This window comes from Pseudorca crassidens, chromosome 11 (genome assembly GCF_039906515.1).
Source record: "Pseudorca crassidens isolate mPseCra1 chromosome 11, mPseCra1.hap1, whole genome shotgun sequence".
Taxonomy (NCBI): Eukaryota; Metazoa; Chordata; class Mammalia; order Artiodactyla; family Delphinidae; genus Pseudorca; species Pseudorca crassidens.
This window is the reverse complement of record NC_090306.1, coordinates 8,946,131-8,970,806: the sequence shown is the minus strand read 5'-3', so window position 1 is coordinate 8,970,806 and position 24,676 is coordinate 8,946,131. Positions and strand designations below refer to the sequence as shown.

General features: G+C 46.0%; 1 protein-coding gene across 5 annotated transcripts in view; it reads right to left on the bottom strand.

Annotated features, from left to right (window-relative positions):
* The window catches only part of ETV6 (ETS variant transcription factor 6), a 237,924-nt gene that overhangs the window by 18,623 nt on the left and 194,625 nt on the right, over positions 1-24,676 (bottom strand). For all 5 annotated transcript variants that reach the window (XM_067695706.1, XM_067695705.1, XM_067695703.1 and 2 more), the window contains 2 exons: positions 17,123-17,257; positions 713-1,258 (listed from right to left, as the gene is read on the bottom strand). In XM_067695706.1, coding sequence (XP_067551807.1) covers positions 713-1,258; positions 17,123-17,257 — 681 coding nt within the window. The remainder of the gene's footprint in view (positions 1-712; positions 1,259-17,122; positions 17,258-24,676) is intronic.

The window sequence follows — 24,676 nt, the reverse complement described above, 5'->3', positions numbered from 1 at the left end:
TGCACAGCAGGTGCTCCAAAAATGTCTCGTGAATGGAGAGAAGCTCTAGGAAAAGAGTTAACTTTGCCAAGAGGTTAGAGGATTATAAGCTTCTGGAAAATGACTTCATGTAAATTATGGGCGGGCTAGCAAAAATACAATGTGGTGATTTTTTTCACTGGTTTCCACTGGTTTCTCGTCTTAGGGGAGTAAATTTGGGCTTGTCAGCATAGAAGGGAAAGAATTCGGGAGTGGTTTCCTCTGTCCAAATGACACAGCAGCACCAGACTCCAACACCCTAATCCTGCTTTTCTCTCCTACCCCCTCCCAAGGTGAAGGCTACGTGGGGTTGCTGTGCAGAGGATGGAATTACAAGCCTGCATCTGAGACAAAGGTTCTTTATGCTGCGTCTGCACGTTAATTAGCCGCTGGAAACTTCGGGACAGGGCCATTAACATGCTCATAAACCTTTGATTTCAAATGTTTTTGCTCAGCCGCGACTCTGATGTGACTCCCCTCGTAAGCTGGATGGAGGACGTTTGTCTCTTAACACTTAGGAGGCGCGTAACTCCTCCAGCCCCGTGGCTCATGAACTAGCCCATTAAGGATGCCGCCTCCTGCAGGCAGAAGCCGCCACTCGGCCTCCCAGAGCCTTGGAGGGCACCTCATTGGGACAGCGTGAGGCCCCAAGGGAGCTCGAGGCTGGCGTGCGGCAAGGGCAGCGCTCACTCACCTGCTATCCTCCCGATGGGCATGGCGTGCTCCTCGGGCGGGGAGACGGAGACCATGATGTGGTTCATGTATGCCAGGTCTTCCCGATGGGAGAGGTTGATGGGTTTCCCTTCCCGGTGCAGCCCGTCCTCGGAGAGCCGGGACTGCTTGAAATCCACGGAGTGCCGGGGGTTCAGGATCAGAGGGTGCATGATGGGACTGGGCATCAGCTGGATCACCCGCGTGCTCTCCTGCCGGGGGCTGGAGGGCTTCTGGTGGGGCTCGGAGGACGGCGGGCAGTGATTATTCTCCATGGGAGACACTGACAGGGGGTAGGACTCCTGGTGGTTGTTCTCCTGGTGGAGCCTCGGTCCCTGGGCCCTCTCGGCCGGGGAGAGGCGGCGGATCATGTTGTCCAGGGGGGACCGGAGGGGCCGCTGCTCGGGGTCGGGAGAAGGCCGGTGGTTTGTCGTGATGGGTGACCTGGAACGGTGCAACAGTTCAATGGTGGGAGGGTTGTGGTGTACGTTCTCCACCGACGGCCTCGGGGTCCTCTGGACACAGTTATCTGTGGAGCAGAGGGAAGGACAGTCAGAGACCCTGCTGGACGGTCAGGGGAGGCACCTCACTGCGGTCCTAAAGGTGGCGACAGTGGAGCACGTGAGCTTGCAGGAGCACCTTTCTTCCCGGGACGCAGGCTCTTTTTCACCGCTTTAAAAAAATTAAAGTGCACATACTCGAAATTCTTTTCCTGCCAGTGGACAAGCAAAAAATGTCTACAGACATTCCATTAATCACCTACTAGTGGCTTATAAACACAAGGAAGCCACACGTTCATTCTTTATCTTTTTGTTACTCGACACTTCAACATGGCTTTTGGGGTCCTTAAGGGTTTTTCTCTAAATGTTTTCACTGACTTTTCATAACCCAACTTTCATATTCTCTACCTCCAGTTGTTGGTATTAACGATAATGATGATAATAATAAAGCAATTACTATATATCCTACGTACTGGATTATATTGTTTAAAGTTTATAACACACCTAAGCAGAAGATACTACTGTTACTCCTGTTTAACCGGAGAGAAAAAGGAGGCATAAGGAAGTTAAGCAACTTACCCAAGGTCACCCAGCCAGTTAGATTCCAGTAAGATTCTAGAACCTTATGTACCCATTAGAATATCTGCTTCTCTGCTATGTAGAAACTAGGGGGGAAAGTCACATCAAAACCTGCTCTAGGGCCTCCCTGGTGGTGCAGTGGTTGAGAGTCCGCCTGCCGATGCAGGGGACGCAGGTTCGTGCCCCGGTCCGGGAGGATCCCACATGCCGCGGAGCGGCTGGGCCCGTGAGCCATGGCCGCTGAGCCTGCGCGTCCGGAGCCTGTGCTCCGCAACGAGAGAGGCCACAACGGTGAGAGGGCCGCGTACCGCCAAAAAAAAAACAAAAACAAAAAACCTGCTCTAAGCGTGCACAGTGGGCCTAATTTACATAATAACAATCTTGTACCTGAGAGAACATTGAGGATCATTTTGTTTCTGAGTGCACAGTCAGACAGGTAGAGTTAAGTGGGAAGAAGGAGGGATGGACCCCTGACAATACCTCCACCCCATCCCACCTGAACTTTCAAGCTGGAGACATCTGCGGAAGGACAACATCAGAAGTGTACACAGCTCAGGGACTTCCCTGGTGGCACAGTGGTTAATACCTGCCTGCCAATGCAGGGGACATGGGTTCGATCCCTGATCCGGGAAGATCCCACATGCCGCGGAGCAACTAAGCCCGCGAGCCACAACTACTGAGCCTGTGTGCCACAACTACTGAAGCCTGCACACCTAGAGCCCGTGCTCCACAACAAGAGAAGCCACCGCAATGAGAAGCATGTGCACCACAATGAAGAGTAGGCCCTGCTCGCTGCAACTAGAGAAAGCCTGTGCGAGCCAAAAATAAATAAAATAAATTTATATATATAAAAAAAGTGTACACAGCTCAGCAGCAGAAGTAGGTCCACGGGCTGGGTTGAGGGAGGGACCAGCATGTACGTGGCCTTAGGAGTCCTGCTAAGGGTTGGAAGAACAAAACTCTGCCTACAAAAATGGAGTTTTCTCCAGGGCCTCACACACATCTTAATGAGGTTTCTCTGGCCACATCTGTTCCCAGAGCTGTCGCACCAAAAGGATGTGCATACTTGCAGGTCCCTGTTCTGGTCAAAGACCATGGTTCTAAGTGAAGCAAGTCAAAGATATCTCCTTTATCCATTATGACAACATCTATATGAAGACCATATAAAGGGGATCTAGGAATCTGATAGGGTTAGTACACAGAGACAGAGGTGGTGGTTTCTTCCAGTTTTATATAGGGTTAACAGGAAATGGGGACTCCACTAGATCTCACAAATCATATGAGACACTGAACAAAAGAAATACTGTTCATGATAATTAAAAGATCATCTGCCTGAAGGCAAAGGGCTTATTTTGTAACCACTATATAACATGCTGCCACGAATTTAAAAGTGCTTAAACGTTGGAACAGCTATCAATAGGAGACTGGTTTAACAAATGATGGTATATCTCTAAATGATGGAGGACTACGCAGCTATAAAATGGAATGAGGAATAACTAAATATTTTGCTAAGGACTGATCTCTAGGCTCTATGGCTAGATGAGCAAAAGCAAGGTGAAGTATGTATGGTATGCTACCATTTTTCTCAAAGGGGAAGGGGATTCCAGTTTCAGTAATGGCAGAGTGGCTTGTATCAGACTAACTTTCCTACATATAGCAATGATAGAATCTGGATAAAATATATTTATAAAAGTTACTGAGGGTACTGGAAACTGAAGGGGATTTTACTCTTGCAAGAAAGGAACTGCCCAGAGTAAGATCCAAATTTATACAGCTGTCACTCTGAGGGTCCTTCCCAGTCCACGTAGTGTGAGGCAAGGCAGCTAGAAAAAGAACAGAAAGTTGTTTGAGATGCCAGGGAGTAGAGCATGAAGCTGTCAGAAGGGCAAAAAAATGGAGAAAACAGATTCCATAAAGGAAGGACCCTCAGAGGGAGTAGCCACTAACTGGCACATAAAATTCCCTCAAATCCTTAACACGTGCTCCTGAACTGCAATGTGCAGGGGGAACTCCAAGGAGCTCAGTGAAAGGTAACAGCTGTACAGTTCAAAGACACGAAATCTCAGCTGCTGGCCATGGTATTGGAGACAGAGTTCAGAGTTGGGGCTCTATCAAGGAAGGCTCTGAAAACACCTCAGGCTGCTTACTACCCCAGAATGGCCACACCTTAGGAGTAAGGACTATGTTCTAGGACAAAGGGATTTGCCTGAGGGCTAAAGGCAAAACTGAAATAAATCTTCCCTAACCAAATATAAGACCAAGCCTCCACAAATTCAGAGTGACTGACTAGTTATTCAACTGCTTGCTAGCGGAAACATCGACCCTCTTCAGAGGAATGTAACATAATCCAGAGTCTCTACAATATGTTATATGTAATATTCAGTGTCCAATAAAGATATTCTAGACACGTGAAGGAACAGAAAAATGTGACCCATATTCAAGAGGGATGGCAGTCAATAGAAGTAGACTCTTGAGATAATCTAGATGTTGGAATGAGCAAAAAAGAACTTAAAAGTAGCTGGGCTTCCCTGGTGGCTCAGTGGTTGAGAGTCCAGCTGCCGATGCAGGGGACACGGGTTCGTGCCCCGGTTTGGGAGGATCCCACATGCCGCGGAGCGGCTGGGCCCATGGGCTATGGCCGCTGAGCCTGCGCGTCCAGAGCCTGTGCTCCGCAACGGGAGAGGCCACGGCAGTGAGAGGCCCGCGTACCGCAAAAAAAAAAAAAAAAAAAAAAGTAGCTATTATAAATAAGTTCAAGCATTTAAAGAAAATGATAGTCATAATGAGTGATAACAGATGGAGACTATCAGAAAAGAAATGGAAACAATCAAAAAGCGTTTTGAACTGAAAAATACAGTACTTGAAATTTTGGACAGGAGAGACTTAATAGCAGATGGGAGATAACAGAAGAAAGGGTTAGTAAATCTGAAAACAGATCAATAAAAATTAAAAACAAAGAAATAGATCTTCAGTGACCTATGGAACAATATTAAATGGTCTAAAAGAAATGTAATTGGAGTTTGAGAAGGTGAAACTTTTTTTTTTTATAGACGTGGGTGGGTTGGTATCCCCCCCACACTCAACACACATTTTTAAAAACTGAATTATTTTAAAGCAAATTAGAGATTGTGATACCCTATCCTAAGTACTTGTGTAGTCATCTAAGAAAATAAGATGATTTTCCTGCACAGTCGCTATAACATTGTAAAAGAGGAGAAAACAGAAAGAATGGGGCCAAAACAAAACAAAATTGAAGAAATAATGGCCAAATTGTCCTCAAATTTGTTAACAACAACAGCAACAACAATATACAAACTTAAGGATCCAAGAAGCCCGGCAAATTCCAAGCAGGATAAATACAATGAAAGCTACGTTCAGGCACAGAGTCGAACTGCTGAAAACCAAGAAGAAACAGAAAATTTTGAAAGCAACCGAAGGGGAAAGAAAAGTTACACCACATACAGGGGAAAAGTTATACTAATTATGGCTAACTTCTTTTTTCAACACCTAGAGAGTGAGCAAGCATGTACACAAAAAAGATATGAATGGAGACCTGTAGAGATTGAAAGAGACTTAAGAGACACATCAACCACTTGTGAAGTAGAGACAGACCCTTGCTTGGATTATGATTCGAACAAACTGCAAACACGTTTATGAGGGCTTCCCTGGTGGCGCAGTGGTTAAGAATCCACCTGCCAGTGCAGGGGACATGGGTTCGAGCCCTCGTCCAGGAAGATCCCACATGCCGTGCAGCAACTAAGCCCGTGCACCACAACTACTGAGCCTGAGCTCTACAGCCCGTGAGCCACAACTCCTGAAGCCTGCGTGCCTAGAGCCCGTGCTCCACAACAAGAGAAGCCACTGCAATGAGAAGCCCGCACACCACAGCAAAGAGTAACCCCTGCTCACCGCAACTAGAGAAAGCCCACGTGCAGCAACAAAGACCCAACACAGCCATAAATAAGTAAATTTAAAAAAACATTTATGAGATAGCTGGAAAAATGTAAACAGTAATAAAATATCTGATAATATTGAGGAACTATTAATTTTCAGGTGATGTGATGGCTATGTGATTATGATTTTATAAACGGAATTAAAGTGCTTAATCAACCTTGCAAAGATACAGGTTGGGATGACAAGTCAACTTCCTCACTTTAACGCAATGCAAATAATGCTTACAGGATACTGATTAGGCCCAGGAGGTTAACGGCCGAAATTATTAGTATGATAGAAATGATCTACTATCTTTCAGGGATGAGGCAAGTTTCCTTTTCATAGCTAATACAGATCTCAATTCTGCCATCCACAAAAATGAATTTACCTTTTGTCCATGGTTCACTTTTTATGTCACAGAACGTGATCATTGCAAGCGATATTTAAGACAGTTGGCATTTTGAAGTTTCACGTATTTTCTTCTAAATGCCATTTACAGAATACCTCCCTTTCCTTAAAAGCTTATTAAGGATTAAAAATGCTTCAGGATGATGAAGACCATGTACTGAGAAATCCTATTTCCTGAATCCATTTCCCTTCTTACAAACTTTACAACAGACACAGGCGTTGGCCAGTCGCCTGGTTACCTGCATGTTTTCTTTGATGTCCTGGGCGTCAAGGCTCAGTGGATGGGTGTGCACTCAGGGCAAGCCTTAGGAAGTCTGGGAGAACGACGAGAGGAAGAACTTTTGCGCCAAGGGTAAAAGAGGAACTGATGTAATGTCCTGGAGAGATTTCGCTCTCTGTTCCTGCCCAGATTTGGGGAACAATGAAGGAGGGAGACAGCGCTCTGGATAATCCAACTCAGATTTCACTTTTGACTCCGGATCTGGGCAGGAACAGGACTTGGATGGGCTTGATTTATTTATTTCTCTGCAGACACCACTGAAGGAGGAAGTACTTGATGAAGTTGATAACGTTAATGGTGGAGAACTGGAACTGAGGGTATTTAATTCCAGGCTCCTGGTGGTCTGGGCACACCACTGTCGAGGCTGAAAGGTCTGCAACGCGCCCTGCCAAGCTTTGTTTCAGTTTGCGAAGCATGTGCTCACGTATGGAGTGGGCTCTGACGTTGCTACCCTGCTGCCTGCTGCCTCTGTTATTATAAGTTGGCAGCAGGGTATGGAAACTTATGAGACCAGAGCTGACAGGCAGAGAAGCTCCGGACACAGGAAACGCACTAAGCGGACAGTGGGTGCATTAAATCCCCCAGATGTAGGAGTCTTCTGTCTAAAACAAGAAGATGTTTTTTTGGTCTGGCCTTGATGTCTGGGTTTGTTCTTGGTGAACTGCCCAGCTGGAAAACTGGGAAATTATCCACGTTGCCCTTGGTCTGAAGGTCTTGCTATGGGAGGGAAACGCACAAGGAAGAGAGAGGAAAAGCCACATGTAATTGGTCAGTGTGGGCTTAGAAGGAGGGGGGCCGGGGAAGGTACCCAGGAGTGGTAGGGACCTCATTCTGGCTGAAAGTACTTTCTGATCCCAAACATTTCTCTTTGTAGATCTCCTTTAGACACAAATAATCCCTTCTTCTCACTACCAAACAGCCCCCAATAAATTAGGACTTGAAATGTGATGATCACAAAAAAAGGTCTGATTTCTTTTCTCATCCTCTTTCCTTTTACTTATTATGAAAGTTTCTCTATTTAGAATTCATCAGAATTCAACCCAATTTAATCACGTTATATAATGAATAACTAGTAGACCTAAAAAACAAAGCAAAACTCTGCCTTTGGTTAAAGTCTTGGTTTTTGACTAGGACGTTTCCAGGGTAGAGCAAAGGCAAAGATCAAGTTTACGTCTCACACACCAGGATCACACTTCCCCACCGTGCTTCCCCTAAGGCCATGGGTGATAATAAGAGACGGAGATGCAATTCAACAGGCCCAGCAGATAACTCTCACTCCTCATCCTCAGTACACTGTGATCCACATTTTTCCCCACGTAAACACCATTTCCCAGCACAATTTTGTAAAAGATTAGTAGGAACCATGAATGATATAAAGACCTATACAAAAATTAAAGGCTCTAGATCTTGAGGTGGAATTCAAAATAGATTTCATATACATACTCAGGTTCTGTCACTCCCCGCTATGAGTTGACTTGTGTGCCCCCCACCCCAAAATTCATATGTTGAAGTCCCAATCCCCAGTACCTCAGAATATGATCTCATTTGGGAAAAGGGTCATTGCAGATGTAATTAGGTAAGGTAAGGTCATATTGGAGTAGCATGGGCCTCTATTCCAATATGACTGGTGCCCTTGTGAACAGGGGAATTTGGACACACAGACATGCACACACGCTGCACAACTGGAGAGGAGTGTTTTGTCACACAGTCATTACAATATGAATTGAAGCAAAGAACTTTCAGCGATGCCAACCGTATGTGAAGTAGTGTCTCAGATGCAGAATATGCAGGGAAAGGAAACGCGGTCCTTGCTCTCAAGGGTACCACAGTCTAATGGAGAAGGCAGACATATCAAAAAACGACAAAAGGCTATAGGTGCTGAATTAAGAGTCAAGGCACGCAGGGGTAGGCCACGCAAGATCTACAAGCCGAGGATCTCCAAAGATTGCTAGCAAACCACCAGAAGCTGGGAGAGAAACCTAGCACAGAGTTTCCCTCACGGCCTCAGAAGGAACCCATCCTGCCCAGACCTTAACCTTGGCCTTCCAGCCTCCAGAACTGTGAGACAATACATCCCTGGTGTTTGAGCCACCCAGTGCGTGGCAGCCCTAGAAAACGATCCCTACTACCGCCTTTCCAAGAGGTTCAGCCAAGACTTTCAGCCAAGACTTTCCACTGACCCTGTGCCTGCCCATTTCAGTGTTTCCATCTCACTCAGCTCCCTTGTCACATTCAGTAGCCACTGAATTCCCTTGCAGGGACTGAGAAGAAACCTGCCCTAGCTTGGAGTGTAGGATTCACAGACGTCTGAGTTCATACACAATAAATCCCAAGGAAGCATCTAGAATTTTATAAGCATTTGGGTGAAAGGGGCTGAAAGAAACAAAACAGGTGACTTTCAGGACCCTGAGGCTTAATCTTCATCACTGTGGGCGGGACTGCCTCCAACAGGCCACCTCTGCCGGTGGTTTAGCGCAGACGGTGTGGGCAAGTCTACACCAGCCGTAGACACGAGGCTTCGTGCTCCCGGCCGGACGCTGGCTCTGCTCTTCCCAGGTGGTGTAGAGGAGTCTCCCTCAGTCTCAGGAAAGGCCCAGAAAAGAAGTGAATGAAGAAATCAAGGGATGAGGTTACAGATGAGCCCATTTGCCCTTTGGAGGTAAATGCTGTGAATCATTTATAGGGAGGGGGCCAGGGCGGCACAAAGGTTAAGGCAGGAGAGGGGAATGAGTGGAGAGCTTCCTTCTCTGGAGTTGAACCCACCACCCCCAGTCCTCTTATCTCAGAGGAATCAGGTGGCATTTCCTGAGGGCTAAGAGGAAATCACTTGAAGACTTCCTGGTTACCCTGGGAGAATTATTCATGTCTATTAGGGACCTCCTGCCCCTAAAACTTTTAGCTCAATGGAGCAAGCTAGCCTCTGGACTAAGGGAATCTCCATACCCCTGGAGGGAGCTGGCCCAAGGCAGGTGCACGGGTCCCCCCAGAAGGAGGCTGACGACCCCGATGAAAAGCGGCTCCATGCACCACCCCGGGCCTCCGTGTGCTCCCATCACAACCAAACGCTTTGAACCAGGTAGAGGGTGAAAGGTCATGCTGCCCTAGACCACGGCATACAGGAGGCAAAGCAGGAAGAAGAGGCCCTGGAGAGGAGAGGAGGGTAGAGAAGAGGGGAATGAGGCCGGGTGCGGGGGAAAGTGTCAGCCGGCGCTCGGGGGCTCTGACACTGGGGACGACAGGAAGTTCTGGTGGGACCTCGTCACCTCCTGCCAGATTCAAGAGTCACAGGGATGACAGGGGCACAGGAAGGTTAATCTTAGAGTTCTGAAGGGAGAGAGGAGACGGCCAGTTTCATAGAAAGGTTGCAAAGGGTTGTGGAGGACCTACCACGTGCCAGGTACTGAAGGTACCGCAAAGTGTAGACACTGCTTATTGTCCAAACAGGCTGTATCCTGAATTAAGGTTTGCCCTTTAAATGTATTTTCCCATAGAAATCATGCAACAGATGGTGCCCGGTTAACCCACGAAGAAGTCCTAGGATAATGGCATGGGTGGACAACAGGCCTTTCCTACGTCCGGATGCAGAAACCTTGTGTTTGCACAAAGCACATGACATTGCAGTAACGGGACTGCTTAAGAAAACTGGAATTGGAATAGCACAGGGAACTATATTCAATATTTTGTAATAACCTATATGGGAAAAGAATCTGAAAAAGAATATATATGTGTGTGTGTATTGATATATAACTGAATCACTTTGCTGTACACCTGAAGCTAACACAATACTGTATATCAACCATACTTCAATAAGAAAATAATTAAAAAACAGAAAATTGGAATTGGAGGTAAGAAAAACAACACCATTGCACAACAATGTGAATATACCTAACACTACTGAAGTGTACACCTACAAATGGTTAAGATGATAAATGTTATGTGTATTTTATCACAATTCAGCTTTTTTTAAGTTTAAAGAAAAGAAGAAAAAACCTGAACCGAATAGTGCTAAGAAACACAGCAAATAGTCATAATGAATAGCATTTATCAAGCACTTGCTATGTGACAGATGCTGTTCTGAGGGCATTTCCCTGATGAACTTGACCCTTTCTTACATCAATCGTATTCGATAGGTACTGCTATTCTCCTTTTACAGATGAAAACAGAGACACAAGGAAGCTAAGGAACTTGCCTCAAGTCACACAGCTGGTGAAGTGGGAGCTGGGATTTGAACCCAGGTGGTCTGGACCATCACGCTCTCTGGCTCTACCATGTGCTGCACGGCTAACGTGTATAACAAAGATGTCAAACCCGGGCCAATGGCCTCCTTGACACTTCAGTCATGAACACGATTCCAGCAAGACTAGAAAATCGGGGTGGTTTTTACAACAACGGGTAATAGGATGTGGCCTGAGCAGCTGGAAGCCTCATCTACCCTGGTGCCTGTCCTGGGGGGCCGGCTCTCAAGGAGCCACCGCACGAGGGGCCGGTCCAGGGGTACGAGAGCCAGGGCTTCTGTTCTCAGAGGCCACTGCCTGACTCAGGACCCACATTTCTCCCAGGCCGGGAGATTTTATTCCCGCTAATACGTCCATTCATCCTGGGGCAGTCAGTGATCCAGACAGGTTAATTCAGTCCAATTTAGTAGGAGTTTCGAATACCATTAACTGAAGACATACACTGGGGCCTCAAAAGTTATCTCTGACGTGTTTTGGTTTTCACTTGACAGTTTCAAGTACAGATGGTCCCCGACTCATGATGGTTCGACTTAGCGATTTTTCGACTTTCCAGTGGTGGCCAAGTGATATGCATTAGGTAGAAACGGTCCTTCAAATTTTGGATTTCGATCTTTCTCTGGGGCTAGTGACATGCAGGACGATACTCCTCGTGGTGCTGGGCAGCGGCCGTGAGTACAGCTCCCGGTCAGCCACGCGATCACGAGGGTGAGCAGCTGGTACCATCCTGCACCCAGACAGCCATTCTGTCTTGCACTTGCCGTCCAGTGTTCAATAAATTACATGAGATATTCAACACTTAATTATAAAATCGGCTTTGCGTTAGATGATTCTGCCCAACTGCAGGCTAATGTAAGTGTTCTGAGCATGTTTAAGGTAGGTAGGCTAAGCTGTGCTGTTTGGTAGGTTAGGGGTATTAAATGCATTTTCAACTTAGGATATTTTCAACTTAAGACGGGTTTATCTGGCTGTATCCCCATCCTAAGTCTGGGAAGATCTGTACTATGAAGCAGAAACATTATAAGCAAGAGTGCGGGGACCTGCCAGTATATTGGACCTGTCTCAGCATCCTAATCTCCATGGTTCTTCTACTCACCGTTCAACCATTTGCCCTATTTTCAGGGTGCTTGCAAACGCACAAAATTAATAAAAATGTTATTTCGGTCAGCTCATTCATGCTGCAGTGGAATGAGCACCGGCATTGGAACCAAGTGGACCTGGGGTTAGGTCTTAGCTTTGCCACTACACAGTTATGTGATTTGGAGGCAGGGTACCTTACTGCTCTTAGCCTCAATCTCCTCATCTATAAAGTGGAAATAATATTACCTTCTTTATGGGGTGGTTGTGAAGATTAAATGATTTAAACATGTAAAAGCTTAGAACAGGGCCTGGAACACAATGAGGACACCATAAATGTTAGCTCTTATTTTGTTATTATGAGGTAGATTCATGTACCCCATCTCGTTGGATTATCTCATTAAAATTGTATAAGGTTGGGCTTCCCCGGTGACGCAGTGGTTGAGAGTCCGCCTGCCAATGCAGGGGCCATGGCTTTGTGCCCCGGTCCGGGAAGATCCCACATGCCGCGGAGCGGCTGGGCCCGTGAGCCATGGCCGCTGAGCCTGCGCGTCCAGAGCCTGTGCTCCACAACGGGAGAGGCCACAACAGTGAGAGGCCCGCGTACCGCAAAAAAAAAAAAAAAAAAAAATTGTATAAGATTTCCTTCCTCCAAAGTAGTCTCTGGCAGTTGGATTTGGTGGGCAGGGGGAGGGAGAAGGGGAAATATTTCCTCCAGTAAAGCAATCATATAAATAAAATTTCTGTGGGCCATCCCAGAATACAGGCCACCCTCCCCACCCTCCATGAAGAAATGATTTCCCTCTACTATCTGGGCTATGACCATGGGCTAGTTGTAAGGAGAACTGAGAATGACACCTGAAATTTCTCGTCCTCACTTCCAATTTCCATATCCACCTGGTGACAGAGAGCTGCCCCAGAGCAGAACTTTCACCTTAGAACTATGTCTACTGCTGCACAGCATGTGGGAATAGTTTCAAATTCAAGTGATTAAAAATCACCTCCCAATTCCCTGGCGGTCCAGTGGTTAGGACCCCGTGCTTTCACTGCTGGGGCCCGGGTTCGATCCCTGGTCAGGGAACTAAGATCCCGCAAGCCACGTGGCATGGCCAAAAAAAAAAAAAAAAAAAAATCACCTCCTAGTCTCTTAGATGGGAGCATAAGAGAGGGTGGACTGAAGGGTCGAAATGATAGGCGGGTCCCCCAAAGGGATCATGGGATGAGGACATTTGAGAAACACAGGTCCTGTTCCCCCTCCCTGGACACTTGTCCATGTCCAGTCCAACAGGGGTGACTCTGCAAAGCTGACCCCATTTGGAGACCAGCCTAGACTAGAAGCATATTTTAATTGCTCAATGAACTTTCAGGGAATCACTCATTCAAGCAGTTCTAGCACCAAAGGACCAGTGGCAATCGAATATATGCCTTGGCACCTAGCTTTTCTTCTTAAATATCCCATGGGAGCCAAAAGTCACTGACTTCGGAACCCAAAGTATCAAAAGAAGTTGATATCACAACCGTGTGTGACAAAATAAATTTATTTTATAACCATCTACTGGTCTGAAATTTCTAAAGATGTTTTGCCTCCTGGTTTTGGTGAGAGAAGTAGTCTCCTTCCTACATAGCTGTCTACGTTATACCTAACTAATTCACAGCACGCAGATAAAATGGGTAATCAATAATCAAAGAAAAGGAATCTATTAAAAATGAGATTTTCACTGTGAAACAAGTGAATGATGCTACTCTTGGTTTGACTACTAAGAGGGGTAATGTTATCAGCAGTTCTTGATAAGGTGAGATAAACGAGAAGAGATGTTCAACTTTTCTCAGCATCGCCAGACAGGACACTGCTGTACTTTTGTGGATTTTAGTTGCCTGTGACCCTGAAAGTAGAGAATGTGTCTTATTCGTCTTCGTATCACGCAGGGAGACCCAGTCCTTAGGATTTAAGGGCTCTAAGATCTGATACCATTTGGTGGTATTTCCTGTCTTGTAACTGGGGTGACGAAGGGCCAGAGAAATGAGAAACTGAGTCCTTAGGACTGTTCTGGCAGAAGAGAGGATTAGAACCTGGTTTCCTGATGTCCAGATCCCACTCTTGAAGACATTTAATCTAAGCTGACCATGTGTCCCAGTTTGTCAGGGATGGTCCTGGTTTAATGCCTATGTCCTAGCTCACTTACTAGAGTCCCATTTCACTAGCATAAGTGTCTGGGTATGGATGAAAAGGTATAAGGTTATCGTAATTATAGAATATTGCCTTGCCCTCCCATAACTGAGTAAGGGAAGAGTAGAAATGATGGTTCTCCTAGACCTAGGTGGTAATCAGAGTACTGCTTCACCCAAGGCATGACACACTTTTAGAGGTAATGAATGTGTACAAAATAAAGGGTCTGAATTAGTATGATCACCCTTCTCTCCCATCAGAGCCTGGAAGGGAGCCTCTGAGCTAACAATGACCTCCAAGCTTCTGGCACTGCCACGTGGCTGCCAGTACGGAAGGTGAGGTTTCAATGTAATGTACTCATAGGGGATATTTGCAGGCAACTGTGGCTGGATTACACAAGATATGTTTGTCCTGTGATATAAATTCCCATTGTGAAATTATGAATGTCTGAATTGGTCACGTCGGTGGCAGTGATGAGGTGAAGTCATGGGGCGTTGAATGAAGCTTTGTGTTTGTACGTCACTCTGCACGCCTCCCTGTGCCAGCCTGCTGAGGGGCTGAGTGGGCCCTCTCTGGAATGGCCCATTCTCCTTCCATGCTGAGCTCTGGGCCGGGTCAAGAGCGACACACTCTTACATTGTACTGTATCCCCAATTAGGTAGCATAAATCACTGGGGATGTAATACTGGATGTTTATAATTTCACTTAACAAACTTGTATCCCCCCCAGGACCAGATCTCTCTGTATATTAACAAATGCCCATATTAATGTGTTACCATTCACGATATAACCGTATTGATCCTAGAGATAATTCATGTTAAGCTGTAAATATATTCTTTCTACCTCTCTAGTTGGTCCTTTTGTCACCAAAGGCACCCATATATCTGCAGGTCTGGGGGCCAGCAGCCTCTTCACATCACCTCCGTGCCTGGCACAGCTCTTCTCACGTGATCCCACCTGACAAAGACCCACGCTCCCTTCTGTGCGCTCTCACGTGAGAGCAGGCAGAGGACCAAGGGCACATACCAGGATGGTGTTTTCTGACAGCTTGAAGGAACCGTCTCTGAGAACGCGCTACTTTTAAGAGCAGGTCTGAAGCAGAGCTACCTGATCTACAGGGTGATGCAGCCCTTGACCTTGGCCTCGTTAGCTCCATCCTTTTCCCTACTGAGCTCGCCACGGCCCACAACATAGCGCTTGAGAGCGCAGCTCTTTAGGGTGTCGGTGGTGGCGCACGCGCACTTCCTCGGTGAGAGGGGTCTCTGAGAGTGGCCAGCGTTTCCTGCTGAGTCACTCCTGCCCAGGAGGACAACAGCAAACACACCTACTTGCGGGTCAGATCAGGCCAAGCGGGGAGAAGGAAGGAGCTGCCATGAGATGAGACCATCAGCCTCCCATCACAGCTGAGGATAAACCGGGAAACAGCAATTCCAAATGGGATTTTTTTTTTTTTTAAATAATGAGCAAAAGAGAGAGAGTGAAAAACAAAACAAAACAAAACAGCCCATCACACACCTTTCGTGTGTGAAGAGGCAGGCTAGGTAATCTAATTCCTGCCCTAATCCTAAAGCTTCAGTGAACCCACCACCTCTTCTCTGGAGTAGCTGTTGGCTGTTATGCAAACAGGAAACGCACAGGGCAGGAAGGGTAAAAGAACGGAGAAACCCAACTGGGGTGGGGGGCAGCTGCTAACCTCAGCAGAGGCAGAGCTAGAGGAAGACGGGATGAGAGGCACAGGTGGGGAGACTGCAAGAAGCACTTGCTTACTCTCCATCACAGAGGCAAGGGGACCTGCTGTGAGAAGCTGGGCACAGGGAGGAGATGCCGGTCGGGTGCCTGAAGCCAGGCTCTGTTCTGTGACGTGTTAATTAGGGAAACACGGAACGTCTCATTTTTAAATCTGCCGACAACAAAACAAAACCAGTCCTGCTCTGGGGCATGTTCAATCAGTTGAAGGAAATGCCCCTGAAAAAAACCCAGGGGGTGTAGGCCCCTCATAATCTGGTCTGAAAGACAAGTTTAAAAGAATCACCTTGTGTCCCCAATCTGGGCAGAAGGATGTGGACGAAATGCTCCCCAGAGGCACGGTGCATCGCTGTTCAAGAGAACAGGAGCAAAGCCAGCTTCTTATACCCTATTTCTGTACCCAAGCACCTGCTGCGGAACTCTGCCCGGGGCCGCAATTCGATTCTGGTCTTTTGTTGTGTTTTCTACCAACGCTTTGATGAGGACCACTGTAAGTCACCAGGGCAGAGCAGTGCACGGCACACCTGAACTGAGCACTCCCAGTGAGCACATTGCAAGACACTGCCTCCGGCGCACGAATACTAGACCTCCTTGGTCCCCCGCAGAGTTCACAGGGTTTGGGTCTCTTTTCTTCCTCCAGCTTACGTTACCCTCTGTTACCCTCACTCCCCACTGCTTCCCTCCACAGCCCGGAAATCAAAGTCCTCCACGTCCTGTTTCTAATCTTACCTCCTTGGACTAGTTCTGCAACAGCAAAATGTTGATCATTGTTTGTTTGGTTTTTTGTTGGTTTGTTTTTGAATTTTTGGTTGCACCCCACGGCATGTGGGACCTTAGTTCCCCGACCAGGGCTTGAACCCGCGCCCCCTGCATTGGAAGGTGAAGTCTTAACCACTGGACCGCCGGGGAAGTCCCTGTTGATCACTGTTGAAGTAGGGGGAGGGGATGGATCACAGAGCTTTAGTTAGTTTATTCTATTTGGGGTCTGTTTGAAATTTTTCATAATCAAAGGTAGGGGGAAAAGAAAGGTAAGTTCTATAACCCAAGTCATGGGTTGTTCTCTATTCCAAGGACTCTCTCCATCCTGCGTCCTCAAGGGACGTTCTCCACTTACTCCTGCTTATCAGACCTTCACGGAATCCTACAGAGTCACCTCCTTCATGAAGCTGAGCCTGCTGCCTGTACTGGCTGTAATCTCCCATTCCACTGTCTCTTTATAGCACCTGTCATAATTATTCTTTGATACTTACATGTGTATCTATCCCATTTCCTCTCCTAGATTGTAAGTTGCAGAGAACCAGATCTTATTCATCTCAGCATTTCCCCCAGGGTCTCAAACAAAATCAGTACCCCACAAATGCTTGTTGAATGAAAAATGAATCACATGAACAAGAACGACTTATCAAAGGAACAGTGGAACCTCTGGGATTTGGCTATGTCTCAAGTAAGGAGAGAGAACCCTCCTAGGTACCTTCTTCGTGGTTCTGATGCAGGATGACTTCCGGCTGCGTGTGTATCGAGTTTCCGGGGTGGAAGAACGGTGAGAAAAGAATCCGAGGTTTCCTCTGCTTCAGAATATGCTGAAGGAGTTCATAGAGCACATCACCTGGATAGAAAAAGGAAAGAAAAATAGGGAAATGGGAGTGTTTTGTTCAACAACTATTTGCTGAGCTTTGACTTTGCGCCTGGCACTGTCCTAAGGACACAATGATGAGGAAGACAGGTCTGCCACCTATCCACGTGGAGCTTATAGGGGACAGGATGTGGCACTGAAACTCAGGTCAGAGCCATGCAGGTTTTTTTTTTTTTGAACTTTTTTGATTATGAAAGTCATACACAAAAATAAGTATAAAAATGCAAGAAGATAGAAAGAAACAAAAATCACCTATAATCCTATCCCGAAGAGACACAAGCCTGTTAATACTATCTACAGTATTATATGGTTATAGAATTAGAATAAGGCTTATCATAGTTTAGTATCTCTCTTTTTCCCTCCACATTATTTAACTGCTTTAGTAGCTGCATTATAACAGCCTGTCACAGGGATGCACCAGACTTTATTAGAAACTTAAACTGTCCCAATTTATTGCTACTATTTTTATAAAAAACATCCTTTTCACGTCTATATTTGCATTTCAGATTATTCAAAGAAGAAGTACAAAGTCATTAAGGATGAAAAGTTTTAATGTTTCAATGAGAACTCATGGATTCTTCATAGAAATCTTCCCAATAGAGAAAAACGTGCCTTTCTGATCTACCCCAATCCCAGGCAGGAAAAGAATAAACGTGAAAAAGAAATTCACAAGTCCGGTCAGAGGTGCTAACTATTAAAGATACCCTATAAGGAACTGGCTTATGTTCTGGGATGCTTCCCTCTAAAAATACACACAGGCACTGCTCCAAGGTTCCACAATCTCTAGAAAATCATCTTTAGATGTCAGCACCTCGCAGAGGATGGTAGGGGCTGGTCTGAACTGGGGGCCTTCTATTCTATTTGGTATTTGAAGTGTCCACTGAGTTGTCAATTAGCCAAAAAAGCTGTCATGGTCTTGTCCCTCCCCTCTGACTTAGATCCCTAAGTTAAAAAATGCAGGTGGGTGCCTCAAAACCCCTTAGGGGTGGGTGATTAATCTTTAAAATACCACAGGCTTTTCTAACTGTCTCCCACGCCCTTCCACATACAGATACGCAGTCAACAATTGTACCAAACAGTGGGCTTTTGTCTCTAATTTTAGCCACTTTTAACAGATACTTTAATTAACAACTTAATTTACTGCATATTTTGGGCTATTGCTAAATTATTTTTTTTTCCTCTTCAACTCAGCCTGAATCTGAGAAACAGTCCAAATGAATTCCTTTGTTTCTGCAAACTTCTGTGCCTTTTCTATTGGTACCAAATATAAGTTCCACAATACCCCGTCCTAAGTGATTCCTGAGATGCCCTGGTGTCTTTCCTTTGATTTTGTTTCTTCCTCTACCTTTGAATTTTGGTCATTATTAATATAACTTACTGCCACTGTTTACTACTGTGATCAAATAGAGCAAAAGACTTCTAAGAACTGAAGACCCCACGTCACTTGGGTATTTCCTTTTAGTGAAACAGGCGAGGAACCGCAGAGGTGTTCTGAACCCGACTTAAAAATGTTCTGTGTAAGGTAGACCCGTGACACATGACTGCCTTTGGAGCTGGGAAGGCTTTGGAGCTCATCTAATTCAAATCCAGTAGTCATGGTGATGCTGTCTCTGATGAGATGAGGATACAGAGCCTGAAATACAGTCCTATTTTAATGATTCATATTTTAATCGCTTACAAAAATAAGTCCCTAATCAACATTTTGTGTCTTGGTTTAGTGTAAATGTCTTCCTGAACTTTTCCGAATTTACATGGCCTCACAACGCTGGGTTCTATCCTGTGGGTTTGAGCGATGCTTTATACCGGTAGTAGCTGAAGAGAAAAACGAAAACACTGAAAAAAAACGTGTTCCTGATGATACTAACAAAAATGGTCAGTTATTCGTGTACCCACTTTGGAAGGGGAGGCCAGGAAATACAGATGCAGTGTGTGTGTGGGTGTTGGACTCTGCTGGTTTGGATGCGGGCTGGTGAGAGGGGAGGGCCCGGCAGCCAGGGCTGGAGGACCAGCTCCTGTGCGTCAGGCGACCTTGAGCAGGTCCCTGAACTTCTCTGCGAAATGCAAACATCTCCCTCAGAAGAGGATGTCGTGAAGCAGGGCCTGGTGCATGTCCCATGTGGTCCCTCCTTGGAGGTCACTCGGGGGGCTGGAGGAGCTCTGGGTATGGTGGCTGGAGAGCAGGCAGGTCACTTTCTTTTCTGTTTCCATTTCTCTACGTGCACAGAGAAAGCGAGGCAACAAAGTGGATGCCCTTTACCTTCTCCAGGCCTCAGTTCCTCATCTGGAAAATGGCGATACTGGCAGTATCTACCTCCCAGGATGCCTGTGAGGACTGGATGAGGTAAGTGGGTAATAAGCTCATCACAGCACCGGGCAGTGAGAACTCAGCAAGCACCAGCTGTTGTGTGACCACCGCTGTTCCTGCTATTATTATGGATATCATTCAAGTGGTTTAGGACAGACCGGTAGACCCCGAAGGAGGTTTCAGGAGAACAAAGGAAGACTGTCCGGGTCATGGTCAGTGTTATGTTCCCCCTTCAGAAAGGGCAAGGTGAAGTGAGGCCATTCCCCCACTGGGCTAAGCCTGCAGCGGGGCTGATACGTGCTCTGCACCATACTCTCCCAGGCCTTCTGTACTGCCTCTCCCCAGCCTCTCAACCCAAAGCTGGCGAAGGGAGCCCAGCAGAGAAGGCTCCTCTCTGAGTGGACGAGAGAGCTGGAGAGGGGCCGGTCAGGCAGAGCTCTGCCAGTTCTTTAACTCAACCACAAGAACTAGTAAGGTAACACTCGTAAGTGGCACCTGTGATAGCCGGCTAAGGGGTGGGAGCCTGGGCCCAGGGTCCTGGGCCAAGAAAATACTTAATTCTAAGACTGCAGAGTATGGCCACAATTGGACCAGTCCATCCACAGACATGTTTCCGTGGCAACCAGGAACTCAGCTGGGGAATGTGGCTGGCTTAGCACAAACGCATTGCTACTCTGGGGGGAAAACCAACCCACCGTATGTGCCATGTGTGTATGATTGGCAGGAAGAGTGTGTGCCTGGTAATGGCTTGGAATCTTAGACTTAGAGAGGTCTATAGGTTTCCTAGATGGACTCAAACTTGTGATCAGTAAAAGTCCCCTGCCTCCTCTTCCCCTGCCAAGAAGTAGCTTTGGCTGAGTGCTTCCGTGATGGGTAGCCGGACACAACGTAAGCAAACCATTTCTGGACAGCTCTAGTCGATAGAAAGTTCTTCTGTTGAGTTGGAATCTGGCCTCCTCTGCAATCTCATGTACCTCGGTTCTTAGTTTTGGTCTCTGGAGCAGCACAGAACATGCATCCCATCTACAACAGTTTCCTAAATAAATAAAGACGCTCCCCCACTCCATCCTCTTCCATCTCCACTGGCCCCCGATTCCTCCGATACTCAGTCAGTTTTCTTGCTACATTCTTAAAATCTTCTTATACACAGGAGATCACATCTCAAATGTGATCTTAACAAAGAGATCTCTGGAATAAAGAACAGATTTAAAAAGCAGTTATGGGGCTTCCCTGGTGGCGCAGTGGTTGAGAATCTGCCTGCCAATGCAGGCGACACGGGTTCGAGCCCTGGTCTAGGAGGATCCCACATGCCACGGAGCAACAAAGCCCGTGTGCCACAACTACTGAGCCTGCGCGTCTGGAGCCTGTGCTCCGCAACAAGAGAGGCCACGATAGCCAGAGGCCCGCGCACCATGATGAAGAGCGGCCCCCGCTCGCCGCAACTAGAGAAAGACCTTGCACAGAAACGAAGACCCAACACAGCCAAAAATAAATAAATAATAAAAGAGAAGTTATATTTATTTGCCTGCTGTATAAAGAGCACGAGCCATAGCACTATATAGCTAACTAAGCTACTGACCACTGGCCTGAATTCAAAGGCACTGTTCAAAAAACTCTTGGCCTGTTCAACTCTTGTAAATCTTCTCTGTCTTCCCAGAAAAGGAATAACTCGTACTAACCATAAAAGATGCTCCTACTATACTAAGCAATGAAATCAAGGCTATTGTTTAAGGGATAACAGCTTTTGCTGGTTTCTCCATATATCTTCAGGCATACACACATGGTTCATGTACCCACAGGTACATGCACAAGTGGATTTGCCTCGAAGCTAGTGAATTTCAGGGGCCTTTATCTGTATAGTCCCATGAAAAGAAACCTAGAACTATGTGCCCTCAAATTATAAATTTCAGGTCCCCAAAACCCTGGATATACTCCTAGGTGCGCACACACACACACACACACACACACACAGAAGAGAAACCCACAAACTAAACACACATACAATTTTGTATCAGTGATCTTGCTGTTAAAAGCCAGGCAACGACTTCAAGAATCCTGAATTCTATGATTTTATTTGCAATTTGTTCAAAACGAACAGTAGCGAGAGTGAATAAAACTGCTGCAAGTTGCCTGAGCAAAGACTAGTGTCTGATGACCAAGATCATAAAGATGCTGTTTAGGGGGTTAAACATATCTACGTTTCTTTCCTTTTTTTTTTTAACATCTTTATTGGGGTATAATTGCTTTACAATGGTGTGTTAGTTTCTGCTTTATGACAAAGTTTCTTTACTTTCAGAGGAAAGAGCTTGGGCTCTGGAGCAAGGAAGTCCCAGGTTTGAATCCTGGTTCCTCTACTCAACAGCTGCGTGCCCTGAGGCAAACTACTTTTCTCTTTGAGCCTTAGTTCAAGGCTTAGTTAAATATTCTTTTGTCTCAAATGAGAAAAATGCCCAGACTCCGCAGGGCTGTTAAGAGGATTAAATGAGATAATGTGAACAAGTGCGCCAGCCGCACGTCTGCCCTCCTGTGCGCTCAGGAGATGGCACCCCTTGTGATTATGATAATTATTAACAGATGTGTCTCCAAAAAATCTGGAAACTATTTGCTCTGCTTCAATATTTTTGTCTTTAAAGGACATGCATAAGTTTCATAAAGGCACATTCATAAGAATGGAATTTTTTTCCAGTTGACATCATTTCATACAGATATTTCTAGTTCATGGTTTCTCTTTCCTTCTAGTTCACAATGTACCTTCAACTTCTTTCTATAGGGTTCTTTTCTTTAGCATTTAAGCAGCTTCAAGTGTTTCCTGTCTTCTACACACACACACACACACACACACACGCACACACACGCACACACCTCTGTCCTCATCTTCCCCTCCGGGTGCTGTTCCTGTTTCCCTCCTCCCATCGCAGCCAAACTCCCTGAGGAGCTGTCCAACTCTGTCATCACCACAGCCCTCTCCGTTCACTCCTCAGGGCCCTTTGGTCTCCACTCCAACCCTCTCTCCAAAGCGCTCTTGCTGACGTCACCTCACTGTCATCAAACCCAAAGGGCAATGGTACTTGGGGACTTGCTGCCTCTCAGCAACATCATCACCACTAGTCACTGCACCCGCCCCCCGGCCTTAGAACACCCCTTGGCTTCAGACATTCCTCCGTCTCCTGGCTTTCTGCTCTCCCTCCTTCCCCAACCTTTAAGGTTCCCAGATCTCCCATCATCTTTCTCCCTGGGTAATCTCAGCCCCTCCCATGGCTTCAATCAGCTTGTCTATGCTAAATCTACTCCAGCCAGACCTACCTCCTCAACTCCAGAACCTTCACTTACCTCCTACATACATCCTCTTGCATGCCACCCGGGCACCGCGCATCTTATGTGTTTGACATAAATGCCTTTACAACCCACGTGGTGTTTCCTAGTGCAGTAAACGCCCACCTGATTGGGCCAGAAACTCGACACTCATCCTTAACACCTCTCTCCCACTTATACAACATCTAATCGGTCCCCAAGACTTATAGACTCTGCCTTCTAAATACTGCTTGAATCACCCCCTTTTCTCTGCTGGTTCATCTTAGTTTAAGTCACCGCCATTGCGCCTACCTACCAGCCATGCCGACGGCCCTACATCCTACTTCTCACCTCTGTACTTCATTATGCCAGTCTCTGCTTCAGACCCTGAATGGCTTCTACCTGTCTTTAAAATAACATGTAAAGTGCCGAACGTGATCCGCAGGCCCTGTATGATCTACTGAAGAAATAATAAGTGACTCAATGAATGGCCGTAAAGCTACAGTGTATTCCTCTATATTTATATTCTCCGCACTTTTTTTATAGCAAGTCTCCTGTCGGGGGTGGCTTGGGCATTTCCAGTTTTTACCATTATAAATAGAATTGCTAAGGGCATCTTTTTTGTCCCTCTATTGGATTGTTTCTTTCAAATATTTTCCTAAAACGGTGTCATCAGTGAAAGCGTTTGATTAGTTTTCAAGTTCTTATTATACACGGCTTGTGCTGCAGAAGACGGGGACCAGTGCAGAGTGTCATCTTCAAGACTGTCCAGAGCCTCTCCCCCAGGCGTTTCACATCGTTTAACTTCTTGGGTTCAGTAGGTTTAAAGCAGAATCGTCACATTATTGGAAATTTGCATTTTTCTGGTGCTGATTTACTATGTACACCTCCTCCTACGAAGATTATCTAAAGTAACACATTCTTACATCTGCAAACTGTTCTCTTTTCTCTGTCTCTCTCTTCCGTTTTTATTCAGAGATTTTAGTTTCCTTCTGACCAATTCTTTAAAAAATAAATAAGTAAATGAAAGCAGGCACAGTGTGGGAGGGACACTTTTCAGACTTGTCAGAGAAAACTCTCTCTGCCGGTCCTCTCTGCCTGTGATAGGTTCAAAGTGAAGTCCGAGGCCTCGGCTCCTTCAGTTTCATCATAAATTCCACAGTGAAAACACCAACGCAGACGCAGGCCTGGGGGATCCCACTGGTGGCCTAACAAACATTCCCATCATGGGATGGCCTGGCTTTCCAACTCCGCTGTATCTTAGTTTCCAAGCATTCCATTCAATCCATTTTTGTAGGCTGCTTGAATTACAAACATTTTAATGTAATGCGGAGTGCCTTCTGTGACCGTAAAAATAAACCTACTCTTTTACTTAGGAACAAATATGTGAAATTCAGTTGGTATCTATGTCTTGGACACGGAGATCTCAGGGAAAAAATGGGAGCAGGTTGTGGGAAAATTTGAATATTATATTTAAGAGGAGAATAAATCACTTAGAAAAGACATCTAGTAAGACAACTGCCTTTACCTGGATACAGAATATAAGGTAAGATAAAGCAAAGAATAAGCTTGTGAGAAAATCCCAATACCGTGACCTAAGTATGCACTGTTAATTAAAGGACGTGTTGTATGTTTTACATGTTAAAATATGACTCTGTACAGCAGAAAGTTCAGTTATCGCCACCATTTCACTGCCAGGATAACCTAAGTTCTAAGAAATGCAGTGACTTTCCTGTAACTGACTTATCTAAGCACTTCTCCGATGGGTAATACACATATTTTTCGCTTGTGTTGCT